General features: G+C 44.1%; 1 protein-coding gene across 4 annotated transcripts in view; it reads left to right on the top strand.

Moving 5' to 3' along the window:
* Positions 1–9435, top strand: part of LOC144819003 (lecithin retinol acyltransferase-like) — a 1051137-nt gene extending 1041702 nt beyond the window's left edge. For 2 of the 4 annotated variants that reach the window (XR_013607191.1, XR_013607192.1), the window contains exon 6: positions 8719–8852. Coding sequence is in view for 1 of the 4 variants with exons in the window: in XM_078676966.1 (XP_078533092.1) it covers positions 8719–8871 (153 nt within the window). In the remaining 3 variants the exon portion in view is untranslated. Of the gene's footprint in view, positions 1–8718 lie in introns of all 4 variants that reach the window. The other 2 variants (XR_013607193.1, XM_078676966.1) reach the window with 2 other exon arrangements.
* Positions 9436–13388: the final 3953 nt, after the last annotated feature.

Raw genomic sequence — 13388 nt, 5'->3', positions numbered from 1 at the left:
CTGGTACAGTTTTCTCAAGCAATGCCCCTAAACTCTGGAACTCCATACCAGTATATATCAGGATGAACCCCTACTTTTTGTGCCTCAAGAGATAGCTAAAGGATCTCCTCCTTAACTGGCATCTCAATAAGTAGATCATCAATTGTCCATTGTGATAGGTTCTCCACCCCACTATCCATGCACCCCTTCCTTGTTATTTGTCATCCCTCATGCTCAACCACCAACCTGATCTGATTCTACTCAGCTGTCCTGATTATACTTGCTATTGTGTAATGATCATGTACCAATGTAAAGCCCTCTGATACCCTTGCTTCTTGCCAGTGCTATCTAAACCTCTTAAATAAGTAAATAAAGAAAAATCTAACAATATTGCTTTATCATCAAGATTGTGAAACAGAGATTCATAAGTCTGACTTTTTCTGTTAGCTCCGTTATTTTCACCTTCTCTGTTAAAATGGCTTCTTGCAGCATTATCCTTTACTAAGGATAAAATATGCTATTTCAATAATATGGTGCACATAGAAAGAAAAAATAGCCAGAATAATTTTCAACTATTCATTTGTAAATCTCCTTGATAATCAGTTCACAACACCTTACTCTATGCTTCCTTTTAAGGCAATTTCAGCAAAGAGTCAGAAGGTATTGATATGCAAAGTTTCAATTAAACTGATATGTTAATATCTCTTATTGAACGTTGTATATTATTTTTTTTTTTTGTTTTTTTTTTTTTTTAAAACCTTTATTGTGCTTAAGAAGGAGAACAAATACGGGCCTACAACCAGCAGGCCGGCCACGATACTGTAGGCACAAAATGTAAGCAATGCAATTCCTCAGCGGCATCAAACAATATAGCATCAATCAGTAGCAGTTACAATACACAGGAACACGTCGCCAAGGGTAGGAGCAATGAGGTTTAAGTTTTTAAATTTGATCTAAAGAAAATCAGTGAAGAATAGATGCAAGAAGAGCTGAGTCCGTACAGTAGCTTCACAACCTGGGTAGGCAGCATAATTAAGAACAACAGTAGAGATAAACACTCCACGGTATGGCAGTATAATGCAAAACAGCAGGAGTATCAGTACACATTTACGCATCACCTACAGCGCCACCCACTCCCCACTAATCCCATGTCAGACCCAGAGCAGAAAAAGGAACAAGAAAGCGCAGAAACGATAGAAAAAACAAGGCCCATAGAAACCAAAAAGAAAAACTAAATCCACCCCCCCACCCTACAACAATCCGGAGGCTACGGTCTACCCCCCTCCGGTAAAGTGCCTGTCGCCCTTTAAAGAACCCGAAATATAGAGAAGAGAAAGAAAAGAAAAGAAAAGAAATAAAGATTCTCACTCATGAAGAGGAGAAAAGGTAAAGAAAAACTTTCACAAGTGATAAAGGGAGCAAGGAAGGACAGTCCCGGATCCCCCATTAAAGAAGGTGGGGAGGAGCCAATAAAATAACAGATCTCCCGGACATCCAGCCAAAAAGGATCCACACGCCATTAGAGTCTAAAAGGACCAAGGCCGAAAAACAAGGGGGTTACAAATGTGGTACACAAGAGCGCGAACCGGACCCATAAAACACCACCTCAAGTGTAGAGTAGACAACAGGATATGAGCAGTTCCAAATCACAGTCGAAGGCGTCAGGAGAAACAAGAAGCAAAATAGATGTGAGGAACTGAAGCGTTGATACGCGCCAAAAAGGCGCCATAGGTATAAACCACAGAAAATAGGCCAATGCAAGTGAACACCCGGAACCCCCTAGCTTTATATAAGTCGCAAACGATCACTACACCATGGTACCCGCCCGAAACCCGCCCCAGCCAGAACAAAGACTAAGATGGCCGCCCCAGGCAGTGCAGAGACAAAGAGAAATAAAATGGACGCCACCCTTTACAGGCAAACCCCCGTCCCATTGAACATGGATGACAAGTCAGGCAACCGAAACAAATTCAACAGAGCCGGCAGCACACTAGGTACCAGGATAGCCTGTTGTAGCGCCGACTACGCCGCAGACAAGAGTGCTATGATATAATGGATGCACTGCGAGCGAGAGCTGAGCCATAACCAATAACATCCAACCAGCTGGAAAATCAAGTCGCGCTCTGCGTGTGGTCACACAGCCCCCCTTACAACATCCCAAACCCAACTCCCATCAGGTAAGAGAACAGTACAGCAAAGAGACCGCCGAACCCTGGCCCGATCTCAGACGCCCTCCAGTACATAACCCTCCATGAGTGTCGATCCCCTCCACAACATAGGAATAAGATGGAAACAAATACAGGCTCAGCAGCCATCAACCGCATCTTCCGTCCCTGAGCAACCCGCCCGCAAAACAACAGTCGCCCCATAGAGAGGAACCAAAAATGATAGATCACAATACTTGCGACTTGAAATGAAGGGAGAGACCAGCGCGCAGAACAGGAAATACAGTATGGAATAGGTAGAAGTCTCACTGAATGCACAATCAACACATCGACAATGTTTCAGTCCGGGGTCACAACCAGGTGGACAGTCAGTGCCAATAAGGGAAAAGTCATCAGCCCTGCCCCGAACGTCGGAATCCCACCAGGCAGAGCCACAGCGAAGCAGAGAAACAATATGGCCACAGAGAGAGTGAGAGTGTCGCAGGAACACAAAATGGCCGTCGAGATCCAACAGTAACTCCATCAGCTGTAGTAGTGAGTTCCCTAGGAACCTGCAGAGCATACAAGTTCTTCGAATTCAAAGTCGGAGGGCACAACCCAGGGGTCTGTGATGAGATCGACAATGGTGTAGATATGTCCCAAGGCACTCGCGACGAACAGTCCAACAATGTTACACTCTCCGGTGAAAGGAGAAACAAAGTATCCCTGATAAAGGCAGCAGGCAGACAATCTCGGGCACCAGTCAATTCGGGAGCGGGCGCCTCTGTCCAGTCGGCAGAAGGAAGCACTGTATCGCCATGAAGCGTAAGCGGAGACGAGGGTAGATGTGGCGGGGTCAGTACATTGCAGTCCCGCCTCAGCGACGACGCCATGTCGTCCAGCTTCTTCCACAGCACTTGGCAGCCTTGGCGCATATCAGCGCGGAGGCCATGCAGGGCAGTCAGGAGGATTTTGAGAGAAATTGCAGGCTGAAGCCCCCGGCTCTCACTTCCCAAGGAAGGTATTCGGGAAGCTGACCCCGTCGCAGGCGGGGTAACACAGGCCAGTGACAGGGACGGGCGCTCTCCCCCACACCTCGGTGCCTCCAACGAAGCCATCATGGCGAAAGTCCGGGGAAATCACAGGATAGTCGTGGCCCAGGCGAGCGTCATTGCGGGGCTAAAGCATTTACAGAGTACAGCACCAGTGAGGCACACAGCGCGGAGAGGCGCCCCGTACCATAGGGGGTAGCGAGGCGCGGGGCCAGGCAAGCACAGGCTATCAAACATGGCCGTGCAACACTCTCCGTCCGTATCTGCCCCAAACAAAGGATGCGTTGCGATAGGGTGCCTCAGCTCAACGAGCGCTCGTTCCTGGCCTCCTTCTGCAATCGCCGTATGCGTCGCAGCACAGACAGTGCGCCGTGAGGTCCCCACCGGTGCCCAGGTCTTCAGCGCCGATAAGGTATCCTGGCCGCCATCAGGTCTCCGGGGAACGGCAAAGAGCCCCTGCGCAGACGGGCTCCCGGGCTGCGGGCATCACCGCGGCTATCTCCGGCCGCCGGGCAGGTCGAGAGACCAGGATCACACCTCTGGAATCAGCGCCGCGTCGCCCTTCATCCGGTAGTGAAATGCATCAGGATGTATGCCAGGATCACGGAGCGGCGGTAACAGGCTGAAGGAGCCGGGAGCCTACAGGTCTGCTCCGGACGCCATCTTGGCTCCTCAACGTTGTATATTATTGTTTTGAACATATTGCATACTTTTTCAATATTGCTATGCTTACGTTGCTTTCTCTATGTACACAATTTTGATTGCATTTCTTATATATTCATATGTACTTTGTAATATCATACTTTTCTTTATTACTGTATAATCTGATGGCTTATTATTTTATCTGTTTCTTCATTTTATGTTCTGTTCTTTTGTTCTTTAATAAACTCAAACTTAAAAAAAAACCAAAAAAAAAACTGATATGTTCATTTGTACAGAACATTCCCACTATTTGTATGTCCCAAAGAGCTTTCAGGATCTGGATTTTCTTGTATGCACCTGGGATTCTGTCTGGAGACTAGGTCATTTGTTTGGTTGTGTTATCCAAAGTCAAAGTGGTCTGTTCGGATGTGTTTCATACTGGTTTGTAGGGAAGTAAGTAAATACTAGCCACAGGGTTGGGGAAGAACATGGATTGCTTTGTGATGGATTACATTGGAAGTGGCAAACTAGACTCTTATATGGATATATGTGGAGCATTATGTGAATGGATGTGTGTGCCAAAGGACATTTTTGTTTGCTTAGTTCTGTTTGATTTAGTATGGCTGTCCCTTGCTCGGCTTTAGGTGGTTCTGAGGTTTCAAGACATCATTGCCCATTATGTGGCTTTCATGCTATTCTCCATAAATATGGACATGGTGCATTTAACTTCTTCAGCATGGATGATATGTCTATCATGTAGGTATCAAATGCACTGCTAACTACAACTTGAAAACAAATGTGACAGGGGTCGTCAGTACCTAATACCCAAACAATGCCTTTTCCAAGAAGCTCATATAAGTATATGTGTGCAACTCCTTTGAGGGCAGCCCCTTCCCCTCATCATATATGGTAGGCAATTTGTCAAAGTTTTAGGGGATACAACATCACACATCTAATAATTTCTGGTTATTCATACATATTTCAAATAACACAAATTTTGTTCCATAAACATAACTATGTACTTTTAACCCCTTCATTGTGGCGCACGTTCAGCGGACGTCGCGTGCACTACCTCTGTAGTGCTGCGCACGTCCGCTGAACGTTCCGGCCCCGCCCACGCAATAGAACGTTCCGCACCAGCACGGAACGTTCGGCGCAGCTGAGGGGTTAAACAAAGATAGTTGTATTCATAATTTTTTGCATAGAAGAAAAGAAGATAGAGGGAAAACAGTTCATGATAAGGAAAAAGTTTAATTTATGTTCTTCAATCAATGCGTTAGCAGCCAACATGTGTTTCGCCCCAAAGCAGCATGCAGGCCTGATGCCTTTTTTTAAGGCTTAAAGATGATACAATGGTCATGGAGCTACATCAGAGCAGATACAATAAGTATTCATAAATATACAAAAGATATTCCCAAAATATTTTTTTTAAACTATTTGTCATAGATTCTATAACCAATCGGTTTTATCAATCTGTACACATAATAGAACCACTGTGCACAATGTAAGAAGTCTAATGGTGAGATAAATAAGTACGACAGTAGATGCTCATAGTTTTCTAATCACCATGTGGTGTAATAACCAGAAATCAGGTAAGTGTGAGAGTGAGTCAGGGGAAGTGTTAGTAGGCTTCGATCAAGAAGCTCAGGAAGCAGTAAAAAATAAGATCATACTCATTACCTGGCACCTAAACTAGTGAGGGTCAATTGTCTACTCAGTCTAAACTTCCCGGTGATAAGACTGTTAATAATAAAGCAAGTTAAGATGCTAAGTAACATATATATCGAGCCGAAACGTTATGGCGACTAGCACGCATTTAATTATAAAATAAAATTGCACTGGAGTCCAGGTCCGTGTTGTTTGGGGCAGGCGATACCAGCTGGATGATGCTTTGACGAATACACGGAGTTTCAGGATATATATATATATATATATATATATATATATATATATATATATATATATATATATATATATATATATATATATATATATATATCACTGAAAATCCCTTCCAAGAAAAAGATCAGAGAGGCCACAAGGGGGGTTTTCAGAGCAGAGCACCACTTTATTTCAATAAAACCCCAGCGACGGCGGATGCATTTCGGCGTGGTAGCCTTCTTCGGCGCCCTTCGCTGTTAAGAACGCCCATATTGACTCCTCCTGTCTTAATCACTTGTAAGCACCTGAGTCTCCTCCCCCTCAAGCAATCAGCATACCAGCTGAAGTTCATGGTAAAATGAAATGAACTTCAATTCCCAGCAAGCACTGTGTTGGCAAAGTCGGGTTGGTGGCGTGGGGGAGTGAGAAACGTCATGGGACGGGTGCGAACCGCAGGTGAGTCTGGAGGATCAAGGGTCCGCTGAAACAAGGGTGTCAGCCCTGGGTCCCCTTGCTTGACTGCAGTAGCCTGTTGCCCCAAGGTGCACAATGAGTGGGGGCCGTCAAATGCGAGACTTTGTGCCCCTTCGAGATCCAATACCTCAGTCCAATCAAAGCTTCCTTGTAGTTCCAGGCGGACTCCGGGAATACCGATTCCTCGGTCTCGAAAATCGCTGCTCACAGCGTGGCGCCAGTTGAATCCCGGGTCTCTTGTCACTGCAGGGCCATCTGTGCTGTGCTTCTGGCTAGCACAGAATGTATCACTGAAAATCCCTTCCAAGAAAAAGATCAGAGGCCACAAGGGGGGTTTTCAGAGCAGAGCACCACTTTATTTCATTAAAACCCCAGCGACGGCGGATGCATTTCGGCGGGTAGCCTTCTTCGGCGCCCTTCGCTGTTAAGAACGCCCATATTGACTGACTCCTCCTGTCTTAATCACTTGTAAGCACCTGAGTCTCCTCCCCCTCAAGCAATCAGCATACCAGCTGAAGTTCATGATAAAATGAAATGAACTTCAATTCCCAGCAAGCACTGTGTTGGCAAAGTCGGGTTGGTGTGTGTGTGTATGTGTATGTATATATCTCTCTCTAAGTATATATATATATATATAGAGATATAGATATATATATATATATATATATATATATATATATATATTTATATAAAGCATGAAGCTTTAGTGTGCTTTTGATGTATGGTTGATGAAGTGGGAGGTGTAGTATGACTCTACTGACAAAAGCTGTTGTGGTAGCAAATGACTACCGAACTAGATGGCTTGGAGTTGCGCAGCATACCCAATACTTCAAATTGTATGGTATCTGGAATTTTTATAAGGCTAAGAGTGTGTATGGTTTGAGTGTGGCTATTTAAGCAGCTGTTGCCAACTCTATGGCTTTTATGTATGATGTGTATTTGGAGGTGCTATGGGTTATGTGTTATGTACTGTTGTGTAAGTAGTAACTTGGCTAGCCAGAGGTTGATTAGATGTAATGCACACAATATGTAATCAGTGCACTAAGCTTTAAATAATTATTTCACCATGGTAACACGTTTCAGAATTAACACTAAGGGCTGCATGCATCAACGGAAAACCTGTAGCAAACATTCGCAGAATCTGCCCCTTTGCGACTGGTATTTTTGTATTTGGGAAATGCAAAATCGCAATTTAAGAAATCACTAAAATAGCGAATACTTAAATTGCAATTGCATTTAGGGAATCACAAATTGTGATTTCCTAAATGCAATGCATGATGCAATCGCAAATAGAGATTTCGCTATTAGGGGTCGCAAATTACCATCAATTTGAACTTGATGGTAATTTGCAAAAACTTTGAAAAATGCAATAAAGTGCATTGTTCAAAGTTCCATGTTACACACACATGCCCTTGGGGTATGTGTGTGCGCAACATCTGCACACATGCATATTTCAGGGGTGCAACAGGGTGTCCTTTTGGTACCTTTGCACCCTTGAAATTGCATGCGCAATTTGCGAATACCTATTGGGTACTCGCAAATTGCGCATGCAATTCCCCTTCATTCCTATGGGCCTGCAGGCCCATAGTAATGAATGGGAAGCCATTCCTTAATTGTGACTCACAATTTGCGATTCGCAATTAAGGAATGTGCAGGAATGACTATTTTTGTTAGCGATTCCTACATGCATAGGCTTTTGCGATTCCATAATTGTGATTCCCTAATAATGGCAATTAAGGACTCGCAAAAACCTTCCTTGATGCATGTGCCCCTAAGAATCTAGAAATCGAGACAAGAAAATCTAGGGGCAATTGCATCAAGGTAGGCTTTTGTGATTCCTTAATTGCGATTATTAAGGAATCACAATTATGGTATCGCAAAAGCCTATGCTTGTAGGAATCTCTAACAAAATAGAGATTCCTACATATTCCTTAATTGCGACTCACAAATTGCGAGTAGCAATTAAGGAATGGCTTCCCATTCATCCCATAAGAATGAATGGGAATTGCATGCGCAATTTGCGAGTACCCAATAGGTATTTGCAAATTGTGCATGCAATTTCAAGGGTGCAAGGCTACCAAAAGGACACCCTGTTTCACCCCTTAAATATGCATGTGTGCAGATTTTGCGCACACACATGCCCCAAGGGCATCCCAAATGCAAAAATACCAGTCGCAAAGGGGCAGATTTTGCAAATCTGCCCGTTTGCGACCAGTTTTTCGGTTAATGCATGTGGCCCCTAGTTCCTTAACTCAGTTCCTTGTGAGATATTCAACATGAAGCAAGCTCATTTCTACTCTAATTTATTTAATTTGTATTAGTTGGTGGGTTGACATCTTAGATTTTTCTCGATGGTTGTTTATTGCTCTGTGTTTGGTTTATTGGTGCCCTACTACAGTTTTAAAATAGAAATAAATTCTTGAATAATTTACAGATAATCCGTTCAGAATTGCCTCAGCAAACGGCATCATTAAATACTCTGTATATCACATTTTTGTAATGTTACTCGACTTACTCAGGATTCTCATGTCTTATTGCTCTTTCAGTTTTGTGAGACGGTGAAGATGATCATCCGGGACCAGCGCAGTGTTCTTGCTTCAGTGCTGCTGGGATTGGCCTCCATGATGTGCCTGGGCCTAGGACCCTCCACCACCCTCCCCAGCATCCTCATTCCTTTCTCTCTCTGGATGGCTGGCTGACCAACCCGGAAAACTGGCTGGAAGGAATGTACATAACATGTAAAATTGTTTATTTATGAGGAGAAGATAAGCACTCTATGATTATTATGAAAAGCGAAAGAAGATGGAATCTGTTCTTTTAAATATCCATTTTATCGTAATCCTGAAAACAATGTAGAGAATCTATATCACTGTGTAAAACACATGACCCGATTGCCATGGAGTGGAATCTCGCAGCCTCAGGAGGACAATAACGTCAGTGAGCACAGTACTTGATTAATTGTATTACACGAAATAAGGTCTGTTAAGCACATACATATTTTACTTTTACCCCTTTGTTACTAAAACTACAGGAACATCTCTGCCTTAACCAGTCGCTTGCTCTTATGGTTTTTGTTTTGCCTTCACTAGTTCGGCCACAACAACTCTGTTTTTGAGTAGGAAACCTAGGGTGCTACAATGTTATAAGTCACACAGTTTGAAATTAAGTGATTTGTTGCTTTGCTGGTCATTTAGCAGCAGAACATTGCTCTTAATGATAACAAGTGCCCATTTCTAGATAATGCAATAAAAAAGTGGATTGAAGTGAAGTGCGTAGAATATTTTTTTCAGCAGGCAGGCACATCTATTCATCTTCATTCGAGGTTCCCACCTTTTTAGGTCTCGCCTGTCGATGCGCATGCGCATCGAGCAAGCGAGACTATAGGGGCTCATCTACTCTTTATCTAACTTGCAAGGAATCGTGGCGATTCCTTGCAGTGCCCGTGACTTTTAAGCTCAATGCGCATGTGCATTGAGCTTAAAAGCGCGTGCACAGCCGCCCGCATTCCTCCGACACCTTTGAAGTGAAGCTTAGCTTCACTTCAAAGGCCCGGCTTCTTCACACCCACATGCCGCTCTGCCCCGCTCCGCCCCCTCCCCTGAGTCATCCTGCCTGCCCCTTCCCGCCGTGTCGCATTTCTCCTCCCCCCTCCCCTCTCCCCTCTCTTCCCTCCGTCTTGTTTTCTTTGATGCTGGTATTTCCATATCTGGCAGCTTCCTGCCCTCACCCCACGCACGCTGTTTATTTATTTATATTTAATATGCAGGAGATCTCAGTTTATTTAATTTATAATTAATGATGCCGCCCACGCTGAGGCTCGAACCCTGTTCTCCTTCTCCAAAGTCGGCATCGTTATATGTTGAGCCACCTCTTCGCACCGTTTGTTTGTGCTGACTTTCTTGCTCTGCCGCTGCTGGCAGCGGCATTGCGCTTGGAGGGAACATGTAATTGACCCGTCTCGCTTCTTTTCATTTGAATTTTTTTTACATTGTCTCCTTCTTTCCGCCCCTCGCAGTTTGTTTTCCTTGCACCGTCCCTTCTTACAGTCCCTTTAACCATTTTGGTGTTGCTCAGCCCCAACTAGCATGTTATTGTCAAGCCTCCAAATATGCAGCACAAACACGACGTACAAAGAGATTAACGTGTTGCCTGGAGCACATTTCGGGAATAACATTAAATGAAAGCCCAAACCCGCTTTACCGCAACTTGCTTTCACTTGTTGTCTTTGTTTCCAGTGCTATTTTAGAGCTTTGTGCAAACTACACTCTCGTTATTTTGCTGGTAATAACTTTGAGGGAATAGCGTATTTTTGTTTTTTAAATAGCATGCACGAAAACAGTATAATTTCAATTTGCACCACTTATTTCCCATGTTTGTGTCAATGTAAAAATCGACCCTGCACACCCAGCACCAGGGCCGTGTGCCTCAATGATGCAGTACACGCACCAGTAACTGAAATATGACGAAAGACTGAAAGGAGTAGCTACAAGCTGTGCTCTAGTTCTGCTCTCCAAAAAATCAGCAAAGAAACAAGCAATTAAGAACATTTCATTGAAGAAACCATTGAGCAGGAAACAGAAGGAAATCCTACAGAAAGAATCCTAGAGAAAGAAGCTTGAGGTATGTAAACACTTTTATTATGCAAAGGACGTCAATTTCAGGATGCTCAGATGCTCTCATTGGAGTGAAGCGATGGCTTACGTTGAATGAAGAAGCAGCTCTGAGCACTTCAAGAACAGCTGTAGTTTACCACAAGGCACAGAGGCTCTGGCAAGCTTGCATAATGTGGCGGTAGTCCACATCTCGTCATCTAGTGCCCCTCCCTCTGACCACATTATAACACGTTTGTGCCGAGTTGGCTCTATGGTTTATGCAGGAATGAAAAGAAACAAGTAAAATGCATCAGAGATGAGAAAATAAAAAACAGCGAATCTTTCGTACTAAAAAGATGTATGTGAAATAGTTACGAATCTGTTAAAATATGAGCGACAATCCTCAAGTCATCCACAACTTACACTGGTGCTGTTCACTGAAGGGTTCACACTCTGCTTATTCAATTGTTGGCCTCTTGCTGAGATGGTGAATAAAAAGTGTTCATTTGTATTAGAGCATGAATTACAAGATCAGCGAGTAGTAGTGAGACCACCCAACAATTCTCCATCAGTTGGCAAGTAAGGGGCCATTCTAAAATGGCAACACCCAGATCCTGGACTGCCTAACTCTCGGCCCACCCATAGTATAGTCTGGTAAAGATGATGCTCACGAGTGCCTGTGCAGCAACAAAAAATATCAAAAATGCATAATCTCGCCGGCGCTGAACTATGGATCGATAATTATTTGTCAAATACATTTTTAAAACATAAATGTTCCTCTAAGGCACATGGCAGATGCTATCTGTAGCCTTGAAAGTCCATAGGCCCTGAGAAGTGAAAGGTGATTGGTGAGGGCAAGTTGTGCTAAGACATACTCCTAAGCTTGTGTGCTCACCCTCACCCTCAAACCTTCACCCTCAACCCCTCACTCACCCTCACTCTCACTCACCCTCACTCAGCCTCAACTACTCTCACTCACCCTCAACCCCTCACCCTAACTCACCCTCACCCTCACTCACCCTCAACACCTCACTCACCCTCACCCTCACTCACCCTCACCCTCACTCACCCTCAACACCTCACCCTCAACCTCAACCCCTCACCCTCACTCACCCTCACTCTCACTCACCCTCAACCCCTCACCCTCACTCACCCTCACTCACCCTCACTCTCACTCACCCTCAACCCCTCACCCTCACTCACCCTCAACCCCTCACCCTCACTCACCCTCACCCACTCTCACCCTCACCCTCACTCATCCTCAACCCCTCACCCTCACACAGTGCAATAGGTCTCAGACCATTTCAGTTAGAGCTTTAAGAAATGTTTATGGCTTTTTTTATTTGTAATTCTTTAGCATTGGCTACAGGAAACAAAAATGCTAAACATTTACAAAAAAAAACCATAAACAATTCTAAAAGCACTAACTCTAATGGTGCGAGACCTATTGCATTTCCAATGCTTGTTCAAATAAGATAATATCAAAACAAAATATGACATTCTTTTTTCTCAAACTGTTTGCACTGATAAATTGGAATACCAATAAATCATGTAACTTGGAGTTGTAGTACCACATGACCGAGGCCAAAGGAATGAGCAGCCTAAACATTTAGAAAACGGCCAAATATTTTTGCGACAATTTGAATTTAGAAAGAGGTGCGTGTTCAGTGGCATTTCCTCCATACGAGCCTAGAAAATGGTAACACAATCATTTTGTTACCATTTTATTTTTTCAGTTTTCTGTGCAACAGTGTGGGGATCGCTCCCCCCACACTGTTGCACAGAAAGCTGGAAAAGTAAAATAGTCTCCAACCCAGCTGTCTCAGACAGCTGGGTTGCGGAGCAGGTGCAGGCCTCCAGTGCCTTTAGGAGCGCTGAGGCAGCCTGCTCCAGCCAATCGAGACGCCTCAGTCATGCTGCCTCACAGCGTGAGCAGGCGTCTGGATTGGATAAGATGGTTCACTTTGGGACATCACCTCTCGCTTGGAGGAGTCGGAGCTACGGCATGGAGTACACGAGGACATGCTGCAGGCTAAGGTTAGTGAAACTTTTCTTTTTTATTTGTTAATGTAGTGTCTTCTTGACTCGTGATATATTTTAATTGTGTGTGTTTGTGTGGCTGTGTTTCTGATTGTGACTATATGTGTGTGTGTGCCCCACCATCTTTGTATGCCATCAACAGCCACTGTTGTCTTTCTTTTTTTCAAACATGCTTTGCTATAATGTTATGGCTTTCTAGTATTGCCTTAGTGCCTTGTGTGACAAGCCTGAACAGAAAACATTTAACATTGGAAAGCAGATTTGCCTTTTGGAAATAGTATATGCCATCAATATCTTGTCATGCCCAACACATACGCTCTCTCTCTCTCTCTCTCTCTCTCTCTCTCTCTCTCTCTCTCTCTCTCTCTCTCTCTCTCTCTCTCTCTCTCTCTCGACAGGAATGTGCCCTACATGGTAAACAGGTGTGTACCACTGTACTAAGAGCCCAGCTGCAAGTGAAACTGGTATACTGACTTTTATTTTTGGCCCCGGCAATACATTAATCAAATGTGCACCATAGGTTTAAGCCTGTCCCTGAAAATACAAGGTCCAGGATTTGTCCGGTAATAGGGAAGGGCACACTA

This window comes from Lissotriton helveticus, chromosome 2_1 (genome assembly GCF_964261635.1).
Source record: "Lissotriton helveticus chromosome 2_1, aLisHel1.1, whole genome shotgun sequence".
Taxonomy (NCBI): domain Eukaryota; kingdom Metazoa; phylum Chordata; class Amphibia; order Caudata; family Salamandridae; genus Lissotriton; species Lissotriton helveticus.
Note: the sequence above shows the minus strand (reverse complement) of the source record. Positions and strands in the feature narration are given on the sequence as shown.